This window comes from Aquila chrysaetos, chromosome 17 (assembly GCF_900496995.4).
Source record: "Aquila chrysaetos chrysaetos chromosome 17, bAquChr1.4, whole genome shotgun sequence".
Classification (NCBI taxonomy): Eukaryota; Metazoa; Chordata; class Aves; order Accipitriformes; family Accipitridae; genus Aquila; species Aquila chrysaetos.
In genome coordinates, this window is record NC_044020.1 from 4,324,027 (window position 1) to 4,346,142 (window position 22,116).

A 22,116-nucleotide genomic window follows, 5' to 3' on the forward strand; every position below is an offset into this window, starting at 1 on the left:
CAGTTGAGTGTGAAGTCTCCAAAGACTGAGATTCCGCAACCTCCCTGGCCCCCTGTTCCAGAGCTTGACCACCCTCATGGTGCAGTGTATTTCCTAAATCTAACCAAATTTTCCCTTGTAGTAATTTGTAGAGTAACAGCAGGAGTGTTCAATATGAACACCAGATACTGGATGAATATAGAAAATCAATCATCACCCTCGACACAGTGATTTCAAAAGCTGCACCTCCCAAAATATCTACTACATAGGTTAACTGACCTGTCAAAGCTGGCCAGTATTGCTTGAATTTCATACATAAAGTATTCACAACCAACTGTTCAAGTGTGGTCCATAGAAGACAGCTTTTAAAGTTAGATCAGTATACACAGATCAGTACACTGATCACTGAACGTTTCATGATAGATGTTTGTAGGGCAGGATCAAGGCGGGGACTTAAAACCATCATGGTTTTATGCCTTGTAACAAAGTGCTGGTAGAGATTTTAGTTCTGTACTCATGTTGAGAATCATGTATGACAGCAATTGCAAGGCCTGAAACAAAAGGAGAGATGTAGTAGCAGGGAAAGTGTTTTTTAAAAGAAGAATTTTAGAAAAATACACCTCCTACCTGGGAGATATCACAATATTTTTCTGTGAATTAGAGGCTGACGTTAATTCATATAATCCGCTGAGACAGTCACATTGGATTCAGCACAAGGTTAAGACACATACATTTACATGAGAAAAAGCTATTGAAGCTAATAACTGAGGATCTAGGGCTTGGTTCAATTGCCTAAACACAGTTGAGTCACCATAGATACTCTCAGATATCCGTATGGGACTGGCAGATACAACACAGACCTGCAGGAGATGATACTCTTTTGGCAAAGCAGCTGATGGGCAGGCAGGATAACCCTAAGGTGCTTTCAGTGTTGCTATACATCTGTATTTAGGCAGTTGAACTGTGATCCCCATGAGTGGTTTTGGAGACTGTTTAAGCTTACCTCAGAGGAGACACTGACAACTAATCAAGCAAATCAGTCTTTAGGCTCCAATGAGTGTGTTGACTAATCTGCTTCAGTTGTGGGACATCTAGCTCATATGTAACACCTACAAGTAAGCGTTTAATAGAAGTATCTTAAAAATAAATTGAATCCTTTCTTCATTGTCGATTAACAAATTTATGTTTACAAGCGTAACTTAGGCTTGGTTGTTTATTACCCTATATTGTATCACACTGTCAGTTCCATTACAGCATAGACAATGAAGTCTAAGATGCGTAATATCCTCCACTGGCTTTCTGGTCTGAGGTATTTAACTCAACAAGGGGTGCAGACACATAAGCAATTTCTTCAGCTGAACTGGATTTATTCACACTGCTAAAATTATCCCCTAAATACTGAATCGAGGCTGAAGTTCTTTGCTGTGGAAGAGAGGCCAGAGCCTTATCTAGTGCACATAAGCCCCCTGGTTTCAATAAAGCTCTTCCCATATTCAGCAGTTAAAGAACTGGCCCTTAGGCAGCATTGTTAAAATTCTTCACACAATAAAAAAAAAAAAAAAGCATAAACCAATTAAAGTTGTGAATTTGCATTATGAAAATTAGCAAAATTCTAGTTCTGAAAAGAAACCGGCTGGTTTGGTATGTGGTCCTCAAAAAAGCAACAAATGTTGTTAGCCCAAGTTAGAAAATATACTCTTAAAATCACCAAAGTTAGTCAGTTCCATGGCTTTTAATATAAATGGTATGACACAACATATTTGGCACATCCTGTATTTCATGGTAAGACTGAAATAAGAAACAAGGTAAAAGAAACCTCCAGGGTAAGAGGGAGAGAAAGACAGATTGTGAAGTTTGTACTGGAGGATTAAGAAGGATAGCGTAGGAAAGAAGGAAATGCAGGGACAGATTTAAATTCCAAGGTAAAGCTGGCCCAGTCAAGTATTCCTCAGTCAAATCAGACTGCATTCCTCATGTCAGACTGAAAAGGCACTGATTTAATTCCACCTGGCCTCAAAGTCCATGGGACTTGAAGATTTGTCATCTCTTGCACACAACATTGTGTCAAATAAACTTAGACCCCCAGGGCTGGCTGCTGTTCAAGTGCGTGTGTGTATACATATATATATGCACACTTCTTTGCTGCTTTGTTCACATTTGTGCAAACATAGGATGACCAGCATACTTTTTGCAGGCCTGTGGAGCACTTGAATATTTCATACTGCCTGAAGAGGATTCTAATCACTTTTTTCTCTTTATAGTCCTCATTAAGTTCCATCCCTATCCATTTTATTGAATTTCTTTTTGTGTGTGTGTGTGCTGTCTTATGTTAGAGAAGGTCAGATGTTTGACTACTGCTGAACTCTACTTCCTTGCTGCAGCTGAGCAGCACGTACAAATTTGGAAGGACTTGCATATGGAGATCTTTCAGAAAAGGCCTAAGAAGAATAGAAATATTTATAACCAAGTTCTGCATTGTTAGTGACCACTAGTTTTATATCCATCTAAAGTAACATCAAAATAAGACTACTTTATTATTTTTATTCATCTAAAAGCTTACTTACCTCCTGTGTCTTACTATATAGTCCTAGAGGCCACACTGTACACAACTAGACTGAAGTCTGTGGGCTTTGTTCTGCTGTCCGTGGTGTATGGAACCAAAATTTACATAAACAATTACACTTGCGGATATCTTTCTTTCCCCACCCCAAAGGTACCTTTATTAAGGATGCATCAGTCAAGAATGTCTTGAAATAAACAATTCTAATAGAAAACAAAGAGTGGGCTAAGAGGAAGCAGGTGCCCTTTAATTCTTTTTGCCAAGTGAGCCAACTGTAGTCTCTAAAGGCCAGAGGTGTTTATTTTTGCATGGCATTTGTTACACCTTGGAGAAACGCTCAGGAGTTGTTATTGAAGACTGGGCAAAAGATGGGGAAGTGCTAATAGTCATTCTGTGTAGGCATCCACTGTCTATCTTGCTTATCTCAGCTCCTCACATGGTCCCTGGTAGCCCACACTGTCGATGGGCAAGCGTGTGCTGTAGGACCATGGCTTGCTGGGCTTTGCAGCCTGTGGGGATCTGCCTGGAGCTGAGGTTCATTTACACATTACTTTTGCTGGGTTGGGCCCTGTGTTTGCTTTCCTTTTTGGTTAATAGTTTCTTCCTGTCTGTAAGGAAATCTCAATTACTATGATTTGGCACAAACCAAATGGCAAGAAAAAACCTATGAAAGAAGGTAATGAATTGTGATGTGTCTGACAATGAATCATGACCTCATTGAATGAGTCAGTCATGAAGAGAAGCCTGGTTGTCAAGGATACAGCTGCTATTTACACACAGAGAATCTGGTAATTTACAATCACAAAAATCAGATGCTGGACTCTTCAATGGGAATGTATCAAATTATTGGAATTTACCCACACCCCCCAAAAAATAGCAAATGCTTTAAAACCTGTTGATGACTTTTCAAACTGGTTTTGAACACAGCTGATACTAAATTAGCAGGTAGATAAATAATTATCCTCATAAATTCCCCATTCTGAAATTGTGTTATGTGATTCACTGTGTCCTCCCTGGGAATGTCGTCCACACCAGGATGGCTTTGTGAGATTGCGTACAAAAGTTTGAACAGCTTCTTGTCCCTAACCCAAATACATCATTTCAGATCTGCCTCGAACACGACCTATTGCACCTCTTTCTGTCGCAGTCCCTGCGTCACCCCATGCCATCCAAGCACTTCAGCACTGATCTGCAGCAGTTCTGGCATTCTGCTGCCTTGCACCTTTTAATGCCAACCAAGAAAGAGCTACACTGAGAGGAGTAAGGGCTCAAGAGGGCTAAACATAGCTCTCCTGTCGTGGTTTCAGCCCAGCCGGTAACAAAGCACTGCGCAGCTGTTGGCTCACGCCTCCCCCTCCCCGGTGGGATGAGGAGAAAATATAAAGGCAGCTCGTGGGTTGAGACAAGGACAGGGGGGGGATCACTCCCCACTATATGGTCACGGGCAAGAGACAGGCTTAACTTGGGGAAGAACAAAATCAATTTAGTTTACTGCAAATTAAATAAAAACAAGGATAATGAGAAGTAAAGCCCAACCTGAGAACAGCTTCCCCCCAGCCCTCCCTCCTTCCCCCCTCAGCCCCACTCCCGGTTCTCCCCCCCTCCTCCCGCCAGCGGCGCAGGGGAATGGGGAATGGGATCCGCTCAGCCCACCTCGTCTCTGCCGCTCCTTCCTCCTCAGGGGAGGAGGACTCCGCGCTCGGCCCCTGCTCCGCCGTGGGCTCCCTCCCGCGGGAGACGGCCCTTCACGAGCTTCTCCAACGTGGGTCCTTCCCACGGGCTGCGGTTCCTCATGAACTCCAACGTGGGTCCTTTCCGCGGGCTGCGGTTCCTCACAAACTCCCCTGGCGTGGGTCCTTTCTGCGGGCCGATCTTCAGTCCCAGCCTGCTCCAGCACAGGCTTTCCCACGGAGTCCCGCCATCTTGGGCGGCCTTTGCTCCCCCGCTCCCCTCCATGGGCTGGGGGGGACAGCCTGCCGCCTCACCGCGAGCTGCGGGGGCATCCCCTCCTCCGGTGGACCTCCTCCCCTCCTTCTGCACTGACCTCGGTATCTGCACAGGGGTTTCTCTCACATCCCACTCCCCTCTCTGCTGCAGGTTTTCCTTCTTAAATCTGTTCTCCCAGAGGCGCTACCGCCATCGCTGGTTGGGTCGGCCTTGGCCAGCGGCGGGTCCGACTTGGAGCCGGGGAAGCTCCCAGCAGCTTCTCACAGGAGCCATCCCCACAGCCCCTCCGCTGCTACCAAAAAAACCCACCACGCAAACCCAGAACACCTCCCTTGAACTGAAATCAGAGTCAGGAAGGTGCTTCCACTCTGCCAAAAAGGGAGCACTGTGGTATTACAGAGGTGGTTTTAGGGGTGATTTTGGAGGCAGGAGGCCTCTCGTTAAACATCGGTACAGGAGTTGAAGGGAGAGCTGCAAATCCTTTTGAGAAAAAATTGAGAACTTTGAAAAGTACAAGGTGGGGACTGTCTGTCAGCTTACCGCCATACGTCATAGGCAGTAAACTGGGGAGTAAAGTAATCCCCGGGACCACGGGCACCAAATCGGGCAGGGCAGGATTTGTCTCCCACATCCGAAAGCAGTGCCTGGACCTCTGGGTTGCTGGCTACTCCAGCGTGAGCCTCTTCCACTTATGCAGTTCAGAAATACCACTCTGAAACCTCCCTGATGACATTTCTGTGAAGTATTTGATCCTTTCTGAGGAAATTGGTTCTTTTATTAAACCATTCATTTCTGATAAAACACAGTTTAAAAATAAAGTTTCCAGACATCTCTAATCGAGGCATAAGTTACACATGTGGTGCTTGTTTGCAGTGTGACTTGGGGCATATTTAAACTTTTCAATAATATGTGCCTGAAAAAAGCCTATTGAGATGGCATTAAAGTGGCATATATAGGTGACTTTACTGTGCAGATTTGCTGAATGTTTAACTCCTGTTGATTTCAGTGGAAACTGTCTGGTTGCCTAAACAAGGAGTCTAGTTTTTAAGCAGGAAAGCTCCCTGTCTACAAAATACTACTTTTACTGATTTACCTAAATTGTGAAGTGCTCATGGGCTTGATTAAGAATATCTGTGCAGTGCTTTGCAAAATTAAACTTCTGTAGCCTTAAATTCAAGCTTAATTTATTTTTACTTTTTACCCCTTCAGCCAGGAAGGTAGTTACATAGGTATACAGGATATCCTGTATTATCTGATTTCATAAGGGCTGAAGCAGAGTGAGAAATTATCAAGATGTGTCTTTGGGTAAAAAGTGCAAGAGATTGTGGTTAAGGAAACATTTAGCCAAATACTTCTTTTGGAGAGAGAAGATGCTTCAGGGGAAAAGCGGATAAGGGTATCTATAGAAATAATGTTGTGTTGAAGCTTGTCGTTTAGTGGTTTGAACATCAGTTTCAAAGTATTTAATCTCTCCAGAGAGGACAATGCAGCTGGTAACCTAAGGAGGTTTGCTTGGATTTTTGTTTTCAGTGTATTTCCATGCAGATAACTGACCTTAGAGCCCTCTCTTACACTCCACCAGCATATAACATCCTCTGTTACCTTCCATCTCAGATCCCACTGCTGGTCTATGAGGCTCCAACTGTCTCATCATTTGAGTGCTTTGGGTCAGAACCTGGTGAATAAATGGGAACTATTGGTGCAGTTAGCCTTTTTCACTAGGTCGTAAGTGTATGGAAGTGTTCCAGGAGGCTGGCTGGGTGTAATCAGTGAGTGGCAACAGTTGCTGATTAACTAGGATGGTATTAACAGAAATGTAGATAGTGCCAAGTTGCTTAATGACGACTAACCAAGTGTTAAATAGATGTGGAATTTTAAGTTCTGATCTTTCAGTGCTTAAATTGCTAAATGAAGATTAAGGACCGTATTTTTCTTAGTTCTCAGGAGGCCTTGATCAAGAGTGGAAGGATCTGTGGGACAGCCTGAAGGCTAGCACTGTTCCTGAGGTGTCCACCCAGATAATGGTGCTGGAATTCTCTATGTTCTAGCTGCAGTTTCCTCTGTAAGCCAACAGAGCTTTGGAATAGCTTAGAAACTAAGAGGCAATATAGAAGAATAAATAAACACAGTATTATGGTGCTATTCAGTCTTGGAAAGGGGATGTTGTAGTAATGAGATTTTTAGTTTCTGAATTCACCTTCTTTTTTTAATGTTGAGATAACACTTGCTCAGTCTGCAAATAAAGTGGATTCTAAGTTTGACTTTTTTTTTTTCTTGTGATTTCCCTGTAGTCCCTTTCCAACTGATTATTTTTTTCTCCAATCAATTCACTGTTACCCGCAATAAAGTTTCTAATGTAATGGCCATAGCTTACCTGTGCAGCCCATTGTCTTCATCATGTACCTCACTGAAGCCCATGACAGGGTATGTATGCAATGATGTCTTGGCCTGTACAACTTCTGCTGTAGCTGATGGTGCAGTAGACCAAATCTGACAGCTACAGTCAGAACTGGAGGTGAATTTGTGGGCTGACAGCGAAAGAATATGGTCTTTGGATGTAGTGTTGTATGTCAATGGTTAAGAGTCTTGTTGCTTTTTGACACCTGCTGTTCTTTTTTATGCTTTCATATATGACAAAATATTTATCTAATCAAGTTACATTTGAAAAGCAGCCTGCTTTTTTGCTAGACCTGTTTTGTGTTTTTTCTACCTCAGGTCATCCAGATGGTTGCATAGTTCCTTGACGTTCTTTAGCTGCATTGGCGTGTGCTGTCTTTCCTGATTAAAAAATGAGCTTTTCTGGATAGTCATCAGCTCCATTCAGCTTTCTTCAGTTCACTCCAGGCTCCCCTGACATCTGTACACATGCAGCATCCTGACACGTTTCAAATCTGATCAGATCCGAACCACCAGCTAGGCCCTTGACACTTACCAGCTTTTACACACACAACAGATTTTGAAGCACAGCAGCAAAGAGCCTCTGCGCTGACAACAGCAGTTGTCTGGCTTTGACACAACTGGGTAGAGGCATCAACACCAGTACTTGGCTGTGATGTGACATAGTGTATGTTGATGGGAAATTCCTGCAGCACCGGGGAGCCTGTCCCGTAACAGTTCCTGAGTTTATCACCATTAGCCATTTCTGCGCTCATGGTCCTGAGGGTGAGTGGTCAGAGTGCTCAGCAGGGGGATAGGATGCTCACGAAGACATCCAAAAGGAAACTCACGTGAAGCGTAGGAGTAGTATGGAGAATGCACAGGTTTTTCTTAGCAAGTATTTTTTGTCCCGCTTGCCAGCTTCTCAGCTTTCTTTGATCCAGTCTTAAATAAATGCAGGTTACCAGCAGACAGTTTCCATTCTATGCCTGCTTGTAAAAATGCATACTACTACCCTGTAAAACTGTTAAGCAGCCCTTTAGAAGCCCTGTGCTTCTGTTATGTGTGCCTGTTTCCCTCAGGTAGGATTCAATCATTGAGATTTTTTGCATGCATTTAGTGCCTTTTGCTGCAGTTAACTGCAATGGATGAAATATGTCAAGTTCTTTTCAAAGAAGGGAGATTTTGAAGATCCATTTTTCAGTGGAGGAAATCTGTCATCTTAAGTTTATGTCCTAACCTACCTAAAGCTCCTTTTGTTTCTGTGGTGTTCCGTATTTTCAGCACGCATTGCAGCAAGATGTTATTGCACAGTTAAGCTACACTTCTGAACGTATGGACAAATGTAAAAACAGCAAAGAATGTAGCATTACCTGGGAAAAATATCTATACCAATATCTACAGTTTTGTCCAAATAATGTCCCAGATTTATACAGGGCATAGATGCATCATGATCTTGATTTAAAGCGTTCCTATAATTGGAGAAAGTGATTTGCCAGTGAATTTCTGAAACGATCTTTTTTTCCCTACAGTTGCTTTTCTGTAACCGCATGTATGTTTTTTTGACATCCTACTAGCCTCAGCAGTGAAATCCTGGAAGGGATAAAGCTTTCCCTATCTGAAGGTATTTTCATTGGTGTTAGGTATGTAGAAGAGTGCCATAACTGTTATGGCAGTATAAATACTCAGTGGAGAGACTATGTTGTTTGCTGAAGTTAGCACAGGAAGAATTCAGGCTACGTCCTGCTCTTTCGTCCTCCGGTCCTCTGATTTGGCAACAGCGTGATTTCAGAGGGCTCCCTGTTCCCGTGGATTTGCGTTGCTGACACGGAGGGAACTGCGTTCATCTGCTCTGGGCTGCTTCTGTTCTACGTGCTGCGCTTCAGCGCTGTGCGTTCCCTCCCATAAATGCAATGTTCGGAGCAAAGCTTACCGCGCGGCCGGCTCGGCAGCTGGCGTTGCAGCTCTGTGGCTGTGTGTGAGTGACACGGTGCCTTCATGCAATTAACTTAATGGATTCAGAGAACCTCCGGAACTCCTAGCTTGGAAATATTCCCAAGGGAGACTTTTTTTTTTAATCTCTTTAGAAGTCACAGGAATAAAACTGAATACAAAGCATTTGGTGTTTTTTTCTTACGCCTAAAATATAGCCTCTATAAAATGAAATCATTCCTGCACGCCACTTTTAGCTCCCTCTTAGTTTTTCCTTAGGGCCCCATTCTCATTCACACTGGCAGCAGTGCAAAGTTCCCTTGATGTAAATGAGAATCAGGCCCTTTATGTCAACATTAGAGTTAAATCTAGGCCACTGTGAGAGTCATCTCCCATTAGCAGAGGCTAAATACCTGCTAGAAATTGGAATTCAAAGGGTGAAGCATTGTACTGCATCACTGTGTTGTGTAATGCAACTGAGATCAGTCTTCTTTAAATGAAGCAATGGCGAAAAGGAAGTCAGATTAAATTCAGTCCTTTTTGAAGGGTGTAAATGGGTATAGGAATTAATTTCAAGCTTTTTCTTCTCAATACCTAACCAGAGAAGAGTCTGCCTGGCTTGCAACAGTGAATCAATTTCATTAGCTGAAACAGTCATGTGGAAATCTGAGATTAATGTTTAATACCTACATCCCTGTGTCCCCCGTCCTGCCACCTTCTTCAACAGGGTCCATAACCTATCGGCTCCGTGATTAGAGTTGTGGCAGCATTTATGAGGTGCTGTATCACAAACTAGAGCAGCACCCTAACTCAAATGTGCAGGTAATTCTATGGAGGAGTTTCAAAGCACATCATCTGTAGAGTATGCGGTTACTTGTGAAAGATATGGTGAAGCCTTCCTGATAAAATACAGAAGGAAGTCTATGTAGTTTGGGGGTTGGGGGTTTTTTTGTTTCTAAGAGGGCAGTGAACTGAACACACATAAAAAGAGCAGATAAAGCAAATCTGTATTCTAACAGCAGGATGTGTTTTCTCTTTTTTCCCCGCTGAGGTGATTCACTGGAACTCACCAAAGAAGCTGCGAGTGAAAAACAAGCACGTGGAGTTTTTCCGCAATCTCTACCTGACATTCCTGGAATATGATGGGAATTTGCTGAGACGGGAACTCTTTGGCTGCCCCAGTGAGGCAGACATTAACAGTGAAAATGTAAGTGGGATGTCTAGGGCTTGACTATTTAAAGGGTGGTTCATACAAGGCACAGGCTATGTGAAGACTTGGAGAGTTGGTGGTGCGGGTAGTGTGGTGCGGAGGGACTCAGGAAAATTGAGGTGCTCAGATTCCAGGAGTGATGCTGTGCAAGTCATTTAATCTCTCTGTGCCTCGGTTCCTCACCTGTAAAACTGTCATATTAATCCTGCCTTTCCCCTGGTTTTTGTTGCTTTATTTTGTCTACCTTGCCTTTTAAAAATCCCTAACAAAGGTCACATCAGAAACTGAAAATGAGGATTTGTGCTGTTCATTCCATTCGGCAATTTTACAAATCTTACCCTTAGACCTAAAAGTTTCCAGGGGGAGGGCTTGTTTCTTGCTGTGTGTTTGTTTGGCACACAGTGATGTCGATTTTGGCTGTTAGATACTAATGCACAGATAATGAAGAACAAAGGAAAATATCAAGACTGCTGGATTTAGGTCTACGAGTTTTTTGCCGTGCTGCAAACTATAGAATGAGTTAATCCTTCAAGGTACATGTAGGCTGTGAGACTGCAGTTTTTTTCTGCACTGCCCCTAACCAAACACAGCAGCATTTATGAGTATCTGCATAAAATCTGCAATCAGAACCTTTCAGACAAAGCAAATCCTTTGAAAATAGTTGAAATCAAGGGTGTTTATATACAGATGTTCTTATGTGTGTGTATGCCTTAGTATATATAATTCCAATGTAAAAAACTGTTAACTGAAACGTTTATACACAGATGTATCTGAACTCCTTGTGTATAATGTGGTCTCTGGAGATTTCTAGACCAAGTACCACTTTCGGCTACATAGGCTGAAAGGAAAAAACAAGGAACCTGTAACATTTTATGTTATCTTCAAGAAAAAAAAATATTTCTAAAATATACAACATTCTCTATATAAAAATCAATAAAGCAAAGCCAGTATCATGTACACATTAGCAGTTAAGAAGTAATTGGCAATCAATAGCATCGTTGAGGCTTGTAGTGTTACCATTTAGTCTGTGGATAAAATGACCACAGGAGATGCCATTCCCAATTTTTTAACTATGCAGTCAGAGATTGCATAGATATATTTTAGCCCAAGACATGGCTTCCCAGATACTTATTTGACCATCCCACTGTCTTCTGAAAGCAGTGGGGAATGATGAGAAACTGCAGATAAACATTAACTGGGAGAGATTGAAGCAGGGGAGAGAGGGGGGGAGAGGGAGAGAAAGCGAGCCCACGGTGAGAGCAAAAGCACATGGAGGAAGAAAATCCTCTGCAAAAGTGAGAGGCTTTTAGACAATCAAGTGAACTGAATGTGATAAAAGACCACTAAGAGTCTGACAGACAGAGACATCAAGATAAAATAGAGTAGAGGGTAGGATAGGAAGAGAAAAGGTGAGTGAGACATTAAAAAAAAAAAAACACAACAGAACAAAACACACCTTCATCACACTTTTAAGAATGCAGGTTAAAATTATACTGAATTCACAGTATGTTGTGTGGGTTCGAAGAGCATGAATGCAGTCACAGACTTGTTGCTATATTTTCCAGAGCTCTGTACATCCTTAATAAACAGATTTATTCCAAATGACAAGTTGCTGGGGAGCAGTGCACAGTGAATGCAAGTTCTTGCTGATGAAAATGGCAGTCCTGAAAGTTTAAAATGGCTCATTTTATTGAACTTGTATCTAGTTGACAGACACTGGAAATGACTAACTGTTCAAGCCTGTTTCTTATTCAAGACAAGTAGAACACAATATGGTATATGGTATGGCTTGTGTCTGAAAAAGAAATGTAACTCATTCTTCCATTTATAAATAAAAAAAAAAAAGAGATACTGAAAAGAATGAGCTAGACATACAAAAATACATGAGTCCTAACTTGCCAAGAGACACCAAAAAGCTAACAGCCTTCTATCAAAACAGATAGAGAAAAAATCTAACTTCAGATAGCTTAAGAGTAGTCACTTAGGAGGAGACATTGGTTTTTATTAGTTACCCTTGATGTAAGCTCCCCTCTAAAGTTGACTATGACCTTTTTATTGTAGAATACAAAAAGCAAGTTTCAGCTTTGAGGTTATGAGGCCCAAAGAATAGGATTATCATGAAAACCATTCTTTCTCTCACTCTGTCTGCTGTAGCACATACAGTGTCACAGGTGTCCTATTAAAACACCGTACATTCCCGTGATCTATTGCAGGATAATCTTCAGAAGCAGAACATCTTGTAAGGTGAGCTTGTAAGGAACCACTGTTTGTCATTCCTCCCAGTACAAGAACTAGGGGGGCGTGAAGTGGAAATAGCAAGTAGCAGGTTCAAAACAAAGATAGACATTTCACCCACGATGTAATGAAGCTTTGAGCAGGAGGTAATGTTGCTAAAAATATACATATGCTCAAAAGTGACTCTTCATGGAAAGAAAATCAATCAGGAGCTGTTAAGCCTTGGTGCAGAAAGTCCTTGAACCACAAGTTCAGGACTGGGGGAGCATTCTGAGAAAGCATCGCTCTACACTCACCCTGCTTTTACGCTGCTCTCGGCAGCCAGCTCACAGCTGGAGACAAGATGCTGGGCGAGATGGATGTTTAGTCCGATAAGATGCAGCCGTACATTTCCATTAGGATTCCTAAGCACATATGTTACATAAAAGGCTATAATTTCTGCAAAGTCAAGTATGTATAAAGTAGGAATTGCTATTTGATTTATCTTAATACCTATTATGATTATGTTTCCTTTCTTCTCTGAATTGAGACTAGCAGCCGCAAAACACAATTGGGCTTTATTATGCTAGGCATTGTATATGGGTAAAAGGTGCTCCTTCAGCTGCCTGTGCTTCTCTCCACTGTGGACCAGTGGACAAAATGTTAGAATAGCTCTGCTGGTTTTATAGTCAGCGAGAATTACTTAAGCAGTAAATGCACTGAGCCCTGTTGTGGAAGAAGCAGTGGCTTGGTGTGAGTCTGTCTCTCACTGGCTGGCTGTATCAGAATCTACTTTTAAGGTCTTGTTCCAATAAACCTGTAATTAAGGAATATCATTTTTAATGCAAATATGTGTAAAATGTGGAAAGGAAGTGTGGCAGTGGGTACCGTTCAGCTGGTTCTGTTACTACCAGGCCCCTTCATGCTTCTCATCAGTACGGAGATGGCCGTAAAATGAATGTAAATTACGTATCTTCCCATTTTGAGGACTCTTTACAGTGCCAGAGAGGTGTAAAGGGGCATTAGTTTAAGAGGTAATCAGACCTTATATTAATCTCTCTCACTTTTCCTCTATGTTTTGTGTGCACACGCATGTGTGCTTAAATATATACATCTATACGCATGTGAAAGGCTTAGTACTTTTTTTAATGTTTGATACAGAAGTATAATACCACCGGCTGAATTTTAAGAGATCTAAAGGCAGTCTTTAGATCTTACGCTGCATAGTCCTGATCTAGTCAGTTGTTGATCTCCAGCTGCACCAAACAGCACTGTTATTAGGTTCCAGAACGTTACAAATGGGAGTGAACAGAACAGATAGGGCTCTGAAACAAATATTGGAGGCAAAGAAATAAAGATTGGAGTGTTTTTTCTGTTTATGTAAAAATGCTTACAGGTATGTCTATGTGTACATACATGTTTCATCCTTCCCTTGAAATATTCAAGCTGAAAGACCCTCTGTGTTGCAGGGACAGGCTGTGGACAGGAGCCTGCCACATGCTCCTTGCCATAGACCAGTACTGTAAGTCCCCTTTATTCAGTATGTACTAAAATGAGATTACACAGAGCAGACTCTTCTCTGCAAATTGGTATTACAATCACCCCTTTGCCTTTTTTTGCAGATTCTGGATGGGAAATTCAGAATATGAACCAAATCCTCCTGTAAACACAGCCATTGACTCAAGTGGCCTTTGCAGCACGTCCTTAGTCACTCCATCCTACTTATTCCATGCTATTTCCCCCTTCTCATTCCTTCTCTGTTATTTTGATGCAATGCAGGAGATTTTAGGGAAACCCACAAAGGCAAAGCTCACAATAATCTTGAATTTGAACATTTCCTATTGGCTTTTAATGCTTATGTCCAGTGTTTCATTCTAAAGGACCTACTGTAAAGCCTAAAATATTTCAACAGGATCTTCTGTGTACCAGCCTATGTCTAGAGTTACGCTATAAGATAGATATTGTAAGCCTGATTTTAGCACACAGACACACACTCAACCTTTTAGCATTCTCATAAAACTTCTTTCCTGCAGACAGCTTCTCACCAGGTACTTCTGACAAAGCATTAAATCTGAAGGTTGAATGGGGTGTCCCCTATTAGGGAAGCCTGTGTCTGGATGCAAAGCCCAGAGCAAAATCAGTGGGAAATTTATCGCTGATTTCACTCAGTTTAAGAAAAGGACAGTAGATGCCCATTAGAGAAGACTTTCAGAAAACACAAGAAAAAATTCTCTGCAGATGTATATTTTCAGATTTTCAAACCAACAGTACAAAGAAACAGTGTAAAAAATCTAGTTCTCCCTGAAAACACTTGCTTAGGTGTATAGTTGCTTACTAAATGTGTTTTTACTTATTTACTTTGTTGTGCAAAACCAGAGATTCTTAATGTTAGCAAATGGCTGTGCATGCCATCTTGTCATATCCACCAGAAAAGCAGGAGATTCTAGCAATGTACCACATAGTATAAACACTACTAACAAATTTAGACATTTTTGAATATCTAAAAATAGCAAGCAAAGGGAGCTTCCAAGTCAGTATCAAGGCGCTGAACTTGCAGTTAGACTGATGCTTTGAGTACCCTTTGCTCCTGCGGAATTTCAGAATACTGCATCATTTGTAGGACTGGGATTTAAAGTTACTATTTTGTCATGACACAGTCTTTCTCTAGTAATAACAGATGGTATATGGCAGTTTTGAGGTGAAATCCTGACTTCCCCAGCTGTGCTGTTTCTATTATTACAACTGTTATTGTTATTAAATGCTGAGCTGGTAGCCCATCCTGTTAGTTGCCTGAAAGTTGCTGTTATACCACTTTCAGCTGCTTATATTATTGTTAGATGAGGGATCATGTGGACTGGTATTTTTTCTGTCATGCTGGTATGCCTCTTTTTTTCTTTTCTCTCATTTTATGAAGTGAAACATGGGGAAAAGCTTGGGGAGTTTGCCCATACCACAAGTTCTGATGATCTACTCATGGAGATACTCCATACCTCAGAGAAGGAACTGACACTTGGGCAAGGAGCATGTCTTTGCCAACATGGTGAAAACCTAGGCAAATTACAATGCTGAAAAATCATGGTTTACACATCGTCAGTAGTGTTTTCAACTTTTTGGAAGCTCAGATCTCTGGAGACTCTTTCTTAGGAATGTGCACGGATACACCTGACCAGATTATATATATCCCAGTGACACAGCAGAGTTGAGCATGCTGCAGGCAGGGGACCTGGACAAAGATTGGCATTTTCTCTGACTGTTTCTTCTGAATGCTTCATGCCAGGTTCTGACTGGATAGTAGAGCTGAGAGCAGGAACCTATTTGGTCTCTGTTCTAAGGGACATCCACTGCCCTCACTAATGTCCGGGCAGTGTGGAGGAGAGAAAATCCAGATTCACATATAAAAGGGATGAAAGCTAGATCAAAGGCAGAAAGGAAACAGTTAATTGAGCCGTAGGTTCTGGAGAGAGAGTGTTTGGAACAGGAGGAGGAAAGGACAGATGGGTGCCTGTAGGTATAGGGAGTTGGCAGAATACTTGAATAGAGGCCATGGGACTAGAAACAGGGCTGGGACTGACTTTAACCTTCTTGCCACACAAGAGAGAACAGGGCTAGGAATTATCTGGGAAAACAAAAGCAAGGAGACCAACCTGTCAAGGCGCTGTGCTGCAAGGGAGGTCTAGGAACAGCTCAGCCAAGAAGGTTTGGCAGGGACCTGGGGAAGGGAGATGCAGAGGACTACCAAGATCTGACATCCGCAGCTGAGATCAAGGAAAGTTGTACTTCATATATACGGAACTGTCCAAGTAGTTACGCATGCCTGAAAATTGGGTTCTTAATTGTGTTGATTATTTGCAGTCAAGATAAGCCCTTACTTCCATTTAGCAAGAGTATTAGCTACATTTTACATGCTGCAGCCAAATTCCTCTTGCTAGGTAGGCTTGCTCAGACACTATCCTCTTTGTCCTTAGCACAGCTTTGTTTTACAGAAGGCTCAATTTGACCCATAGCAAATGTACAAAATTTTATGGCGTGGGAGGAATAAAGGTTTAATTGACGTGGGATTAGTCTGGCTTTTATTACTAATCATTGGAGAAGCCAGAAGTACTTTATGTAGGTCATCCCAAACAAGAGTCAGTGAATGCTTTTTCCTCCCTACATCATCATCTGCTTTGTTTATGCCATGCTAAAGGCAACAGTTAATTCACACACTTTGAAAGTGCTAAATGTTGCAGTCCAAATTGCCTGCTGGTGGGAACTGGGACAGCTACACAGGAGGAAATGAAACTGCTGCAGTTTATAACCAGATTATAGTTTCATCCTGGGTGGGTGTTAGTTTTCATTTCAGTGGCTAAGCTGAGTTGATTTTGTGCTATGAATCTTAACTGCACACACCTGGGAGAAGGAAAGATGATCTGAAAGTTAAAAGTTTTCCTCTAAGCTGTTTAGTTCCTGTTGTGTTAGTGTGATATTGAGTGAGTGAGTGACTTGAGCCTCATGTCATCTCACCTCACCTTGAACACTTGATGAGAGGTGCCTACATTAGGGGTTTTATCCCCTTCCCCAAGATCTAAGGAGCCTCTAGAGACATAACATTGTTTGTTGGTGGGGTTTTTAAATATCGCTAATCCCTAAGAAAATACTTCTGATCCTGGATTTTGGATTGGTCTCATCTGAGATAAAATCCTGTAGATTTTGGTGGGAAGTAAATTGTTTCTGTGACACAGAAACAAAAAACGAAGCCAAACACAAATTTGCTTGCACTAGGAACAGCCTTAGGAAGGGAGATTTATGAGCAGACTGACCAGTTCGCTGGTGAAAGGTACATGTTGTGTGCCGTGTATCATATGGGTCTACCATCTATCACATGGATAGAAAACAGCACCTCATCTCATACAAATGTATTAGTCAGACAAGTAGACCTGGTAAATCATGGCGATTTATGGTAGAGTTGAATACCTTCTAGCCTGCCTGTGTCTCTCTGGCCAGCCTAGCTTCAAACACTGCTTTTCCTGAGATGAAGGCTGATTGCCTGCCGGAGCTGGTTGCCCAGAGAAGTAACTTAGCATAAATTTTTTTATGTATTTGTCTCTTTGTTTTGGCATTATGCATGTCATGGCTGCCATTTTTATTTCTGGAAAAAGTAACATCATGATGCTAATGAAAGCACTTGTTTCCCACTACAGTATCTCCTAAGAGAACATCTACCATACACAGTCTGAAAATAATACATTTTCCAATTGTGAGCATGTTTCCTAGAGGTGACATTTCCCACATGCTCAGTGACAAGTAGCCTTAGCATTGAAAATCTTGTAGAAACAGTGAATCTTATGCTAAGCAGGTACTCGCTTATGAGAATACATGCTGTCACTCTAAGGTTGAGAAGTCTTTGCTGTATAAGGCATATTGTTATAAATATAATGGAGGGGTCCATAATGGGGATGTCATCTTTTTATCAAATCCAGCTGATATTAAGGTCCTCGTTTTGATGGTGCACTCTGTTTAAGTAAGCATCTGTTTGCCTAGATCTATCAGCATTCCCATTATAAACCCATCTTTTCAAGAAGACAGAATGTGGGAGCAAACCTTAAATCAAGCTGTAAGTTCTTTGTCTGTAAATAATGGATCCATGCAACATGCATGCTGTAGGTAAGATTATATCATTGGAGAAATTTTCTGTGATCATGTAACTGAAAAATAATAGGAGGTAACTAAGAAAGAGGTAAATTTAAGGATATATATGTGTCTGTCTCAGATGATTCCGTCTTTTGAATGTCATGCATCTTTAACACTCTTCATTTTAAATATGTGTGTAAAAAACGGCATATGACTGTATGCAGTATGTATTTATAGGTTGTGTGTGTCTCTTCATAGCAAAGAGGAAGCAGCCTTTGTATGTGTATGGGATGCTGGGGCATGGGTATCTGAATGTATATATGAATGTGGAACAAAGAAAGTGAGAGAGGGAAAAGGGCTCTTAAACTGCGTAAAACTCTGCAGCACCCAGCTGTTGGTCCTGATAATTTGTCCACGTCATACCGTTAGCTTCAGTGAGATAGTTTGTGAGCTTATGGGTTTTGCTGGACCAAATCCAGAGTGCTGAGCATGTCCAGCATTGCTTCCAGCAGGAGAGGAGTTTTCACATGGATAATCACACGCTATTGCATTCCAGTGCCTGTTGCCTCACCATTGCAGGATAGGCCCATCCTTAGTGCACATTGCTTGCCACATATGCAGTGACAGTGCTACGGGCCAAATCACAGCCTGTCCTACCTGAGGGAGCGCACCTTAAGCAAGCTGCGTTTGCCCAGCCTGCAGAGCATGGCTCCTAAGGCTGCCGAGCAGTTTAGGCTCGTCGTATGAGCAGGCAAGGATTGCACAAGCATTCCTGCAAAGTGCTGATGGAGCTGTGTGTCTGATCCTGCCAAGCGATGCCCACGTATTAGCCAGGGCTCTCGGACAGGCACACCATGCCCGTGGGTCTTCTGGGGACTGCGCTCGCCACGGCGTATGGACATAGCTGTCTCACCTCTTGGGTCCCAACACTACATACAGTGCTGAGCATGAGTCACGGGAAGGGCCAGGGAGAACCTCGCGCACTATCAGCATAGCTGCAGGCTTAGAAGAAGTCTGACAGGACAGAGACAAAATCCTGACCCTATGAAATGCAGCGGAAAGAGCAAGATTTCCCTTTCCCTGTAGCAGAAGGGATCTTCTGCTGTTTGCTGCTCTCCTTCATCTCCATCACCATCTTCGTGACCTGGTGAGTTTCACCATCAAAATACTGGGGGCTCTAAGAAGCTGCGTCTCCTCTTCTTCCCCCACCCAGGGCTCTGCAGTGCGCAAAGGCGTAATTTAGTCCCAAATGTTATTCTTTAACTCATAATTAACTATTTATATACTCTTAGCTTGCAACCTGAATGTAATCTGATAATCATTCAGTGACTGCCTGGTTAGTAGCTGCTGTGCAGTTATAAACTTCTAGCCTGATCATTTGTATGTACAGCAGGATAGTAAGGTACCCCTGAAATGTGCTTTGCTATTGTTTTAACTATTTAAATTTCAGTCATCTCCTTGATAATTCTGTTAAGGGCATACTAATGTCTCTTTTCAAGGAAGAAACAGAAAGATACAATATTCTTTCTAGTCGTTGTAAATATTGGGTTTAATTCAAATATTGTTTGAGTGTGATTTGGAAAATAAAGTACAGGCTCAGCTGAATGATGATTTGTGAAGCAGAATAAATGAAACTCCAAGAATACGTAAAGAACTCCTGATTTCTATGCCACCAAAAAAGATCTTGATTTCAATAGAAGTTTTGCCTGAGTAAAAATTTGTCAAGATCGGACTCTCGTCTTTTTCTAAAAGCAGTCTCTCCTGAGGGATGGTTTAAGATCTGTGCGGAACAACAGCACAGAAGAATGAGAGCCTGATCCAAAACTCATTGAAATCAAAGGAGGTATTTCCATTATTCAAAGGAAGATTATAGAGTGATGTACAGGAAAATATCAGGAATTATTCCATTCAGGCTTCACAGGAAAACATTCAGCTGTAAGCATTATTGTTGATGGCAACCATTATGCTTATAGTTCCAAGAACAACAGCTCCTCTTAACACAGTATTAGAACAAGAAATACCTACATTTTCCATTTTTGTTCTTGAAGATGGTGAAACTATTACTTTAAATCATTCTGAACAGGACAAAAATAAGAGATTTTTAAATCTAAATGAATGTCTATAATTCAATAATCATTTTGTTGCATGAAACAGTTTTGAAGTGCACTGTGATTTTTATCAAAAGTTGTAAAATTCCTATAAAATGAATATGTTTCTTATGTACTGATAAACATGCAATCGTATTCTTCTTATAGGCTGCTTTTAAGAAATAAAATATAAAAATGATACCTTTATTAATAACCTAAATTTTAGAGCAACACAAAAGGAACTCTATTTGACGTGTTAAGACTATGTATAATTTTCATCTTCATTACATTTTGTAGTACATCTTACAGCAGGTGTGACTGATTTTTCCTTTTAAATGAATGCATTTTAAATAATCTATCCAGATGTTTGGCTTTAAAATAATACAGTTCAGGGATGGAATTGGTCAACTGCATAGACATTTGGTCAGTTTTTCTCCTCCTTTCCCCAGAGCTAAACTTCATTCTCTTAAAGCTACATATCTACATGACTTGGGATTGGATTGCTTTGAGATGCCTATTTTGACTTTGAAGGGGTTTGTTTTCCAAGGGAGTCAAAAAAATACCTGTTCTCTGCTAATCTGCCATCCTTTGGATTTCTCAAACTAGGTATCCAGAAGCATAAATCCTGTTAAAATTGTAGGCTTAATTCTGGCACCTCTGCCGTTGAAAGAATATTTTCATTGCAAAATTGAACTGGCGCAGATACATAAATCTCAAGAGATGGAGTAATGATCAGTTAAAGATGTTATTTTTCCAGCTGTCTGTCCATGCTGCTAGCAGCAGTTACTCTTCTCCAACAGAGGCACCAGAACGGGAATTGCTCAGTCCAGCACGTACAAGCTTAATCTGCTGCTGAGTCTTGTCTACTGGAGCTGTATGTCTACAAGTAGTTTGAAACGCAGCTTCTAATAAGGAATGACATTATGCATCACGTTGGAGCATTAACTCTGAAACTTGGTGATTATTAAACTTGTGATTGTTTACTTTCATTGCTAGTCTGGATGTTGAAAGTATGTAGTACAGATAATATATACAACATACAGACCATAATACAATGGTCTGTCTGCCTTATCAATTCACTTACAAGTGCTTTCTTCTAATCTCTTGTCCAGTGACTTGCAGGAGCTAGGCTTGGGAAAACCCTGCTACTCTGTATGTTCCACTGCCACTTCGCATTGCATCATGCTGCAAGTTCCCAACCTCCTCGTTCTCTCTGATTTGCTGAAATAATTATAAAGAACTTATCTTTATGTCCACTCTTTCCTTACAGCTCCAGAAACAGCTGTCTGAGCTGGATGAGGATGACTTATGCTATGAATTTCGTCGAGAACGTTTCACTGTCCATCGCACTCATTTGTATTTTCTACATTACGAATACGAGCCTGCTTCAGACAATACCGATGTAACTCTGGTGGCTCAACTTTCAATGGACAGGTAGGGAAAATCTCTTGTTTATCTGGGAACGTGAGGCAATGAATATTTTCTTACAGAAAAATTCAACTATGTAATGCTTTGGGGAGAGAAAAAACTGACTTTCGTAGAAACTTAGATGTCATACTGTAAGACCTTTCTTTAATTAGGAGTAGCACATGTAGATATCACACATGCATCCAGGCTTCAGCTCTGCGGTGCACACACGAGTGTGTGTAGAGTTCATAAGAGGCTGAATACTGCAACTGCAGGGGTTGTCACTTGTCAGGATTGTCAGGCATTATTAGTTTATGGAGTTTTGCAACAACTTAGAAAAAACAGGAGATGTTTGTAATAGACTTAGGCAAGCAGTTGTAGCTGGCCAAGTTTTTACACACAGCATTTCCTTGTTAGACAATGTTAGTTGTGCTTTCATTGGCATTTTCCTTGCAGAAAATTTCAATTAGTGTTTTTTCTTACAGTGAAAATCAAAACTAAACATTTTAGTTTCAAATTGGGAAGTTGAAAATAAAACCTCTTTTTTTAATGTGCTAGCGTGAAATAAAAAAAATCTCCTTTTGAGAGGAGTCATTGCATTTTTATACAAATGCTGATTTTCAGAATAACATTTCTAGTTTAACTCTTTTCAACTTTCGGTTCTGATGTAAAGTGGAATTTAACTGGTATTTCATTAGGGAAAAAAAAATCCATTTTGTGACAAATTCCACCTGCACCTTTCTGATTCCCACCCTTGCAATTAGTTGTCATTTTTCAGAAGCTCTGAAAGCACA

The 22,116-nt window shown here is 41.3% G+C and overlaps 1 protein-coding gene across 4 annotated transcripts in view; it reads left to right on the forward strand.

Annotated features, from left to right (window-relative positions):
* The window catches only part of LARGE1 (LARGE xylosyl- and glucuronyltransferase 1), a 300,218-nt gene that overhangs the window by 246,882 nt on the left and 31,220 nt on the right, over positions 1-22,116 (forward strand). For all 4 annotated transcript variants that reach the window (XR_003927115.1, XR_003927116.1, XM_030040447.2 and 1 more), the window contains 2 exons: positions 9,846-10,001; positions 21,186-21,349. Coding sequence is in view for 2 of the 4 variants with exons in the window: in XM_030040447.2 (XP_029896307.1) it covers positions 9,846-10,001; positions 21,186-21,349 (320 nt within the window). In the remaining 2 variants the exon portion in view is untranslated. The remainder of the gene's footprint in view (positions 1-9,845; positions 10,002-21,185; positions 21,350-22,116) is intronic.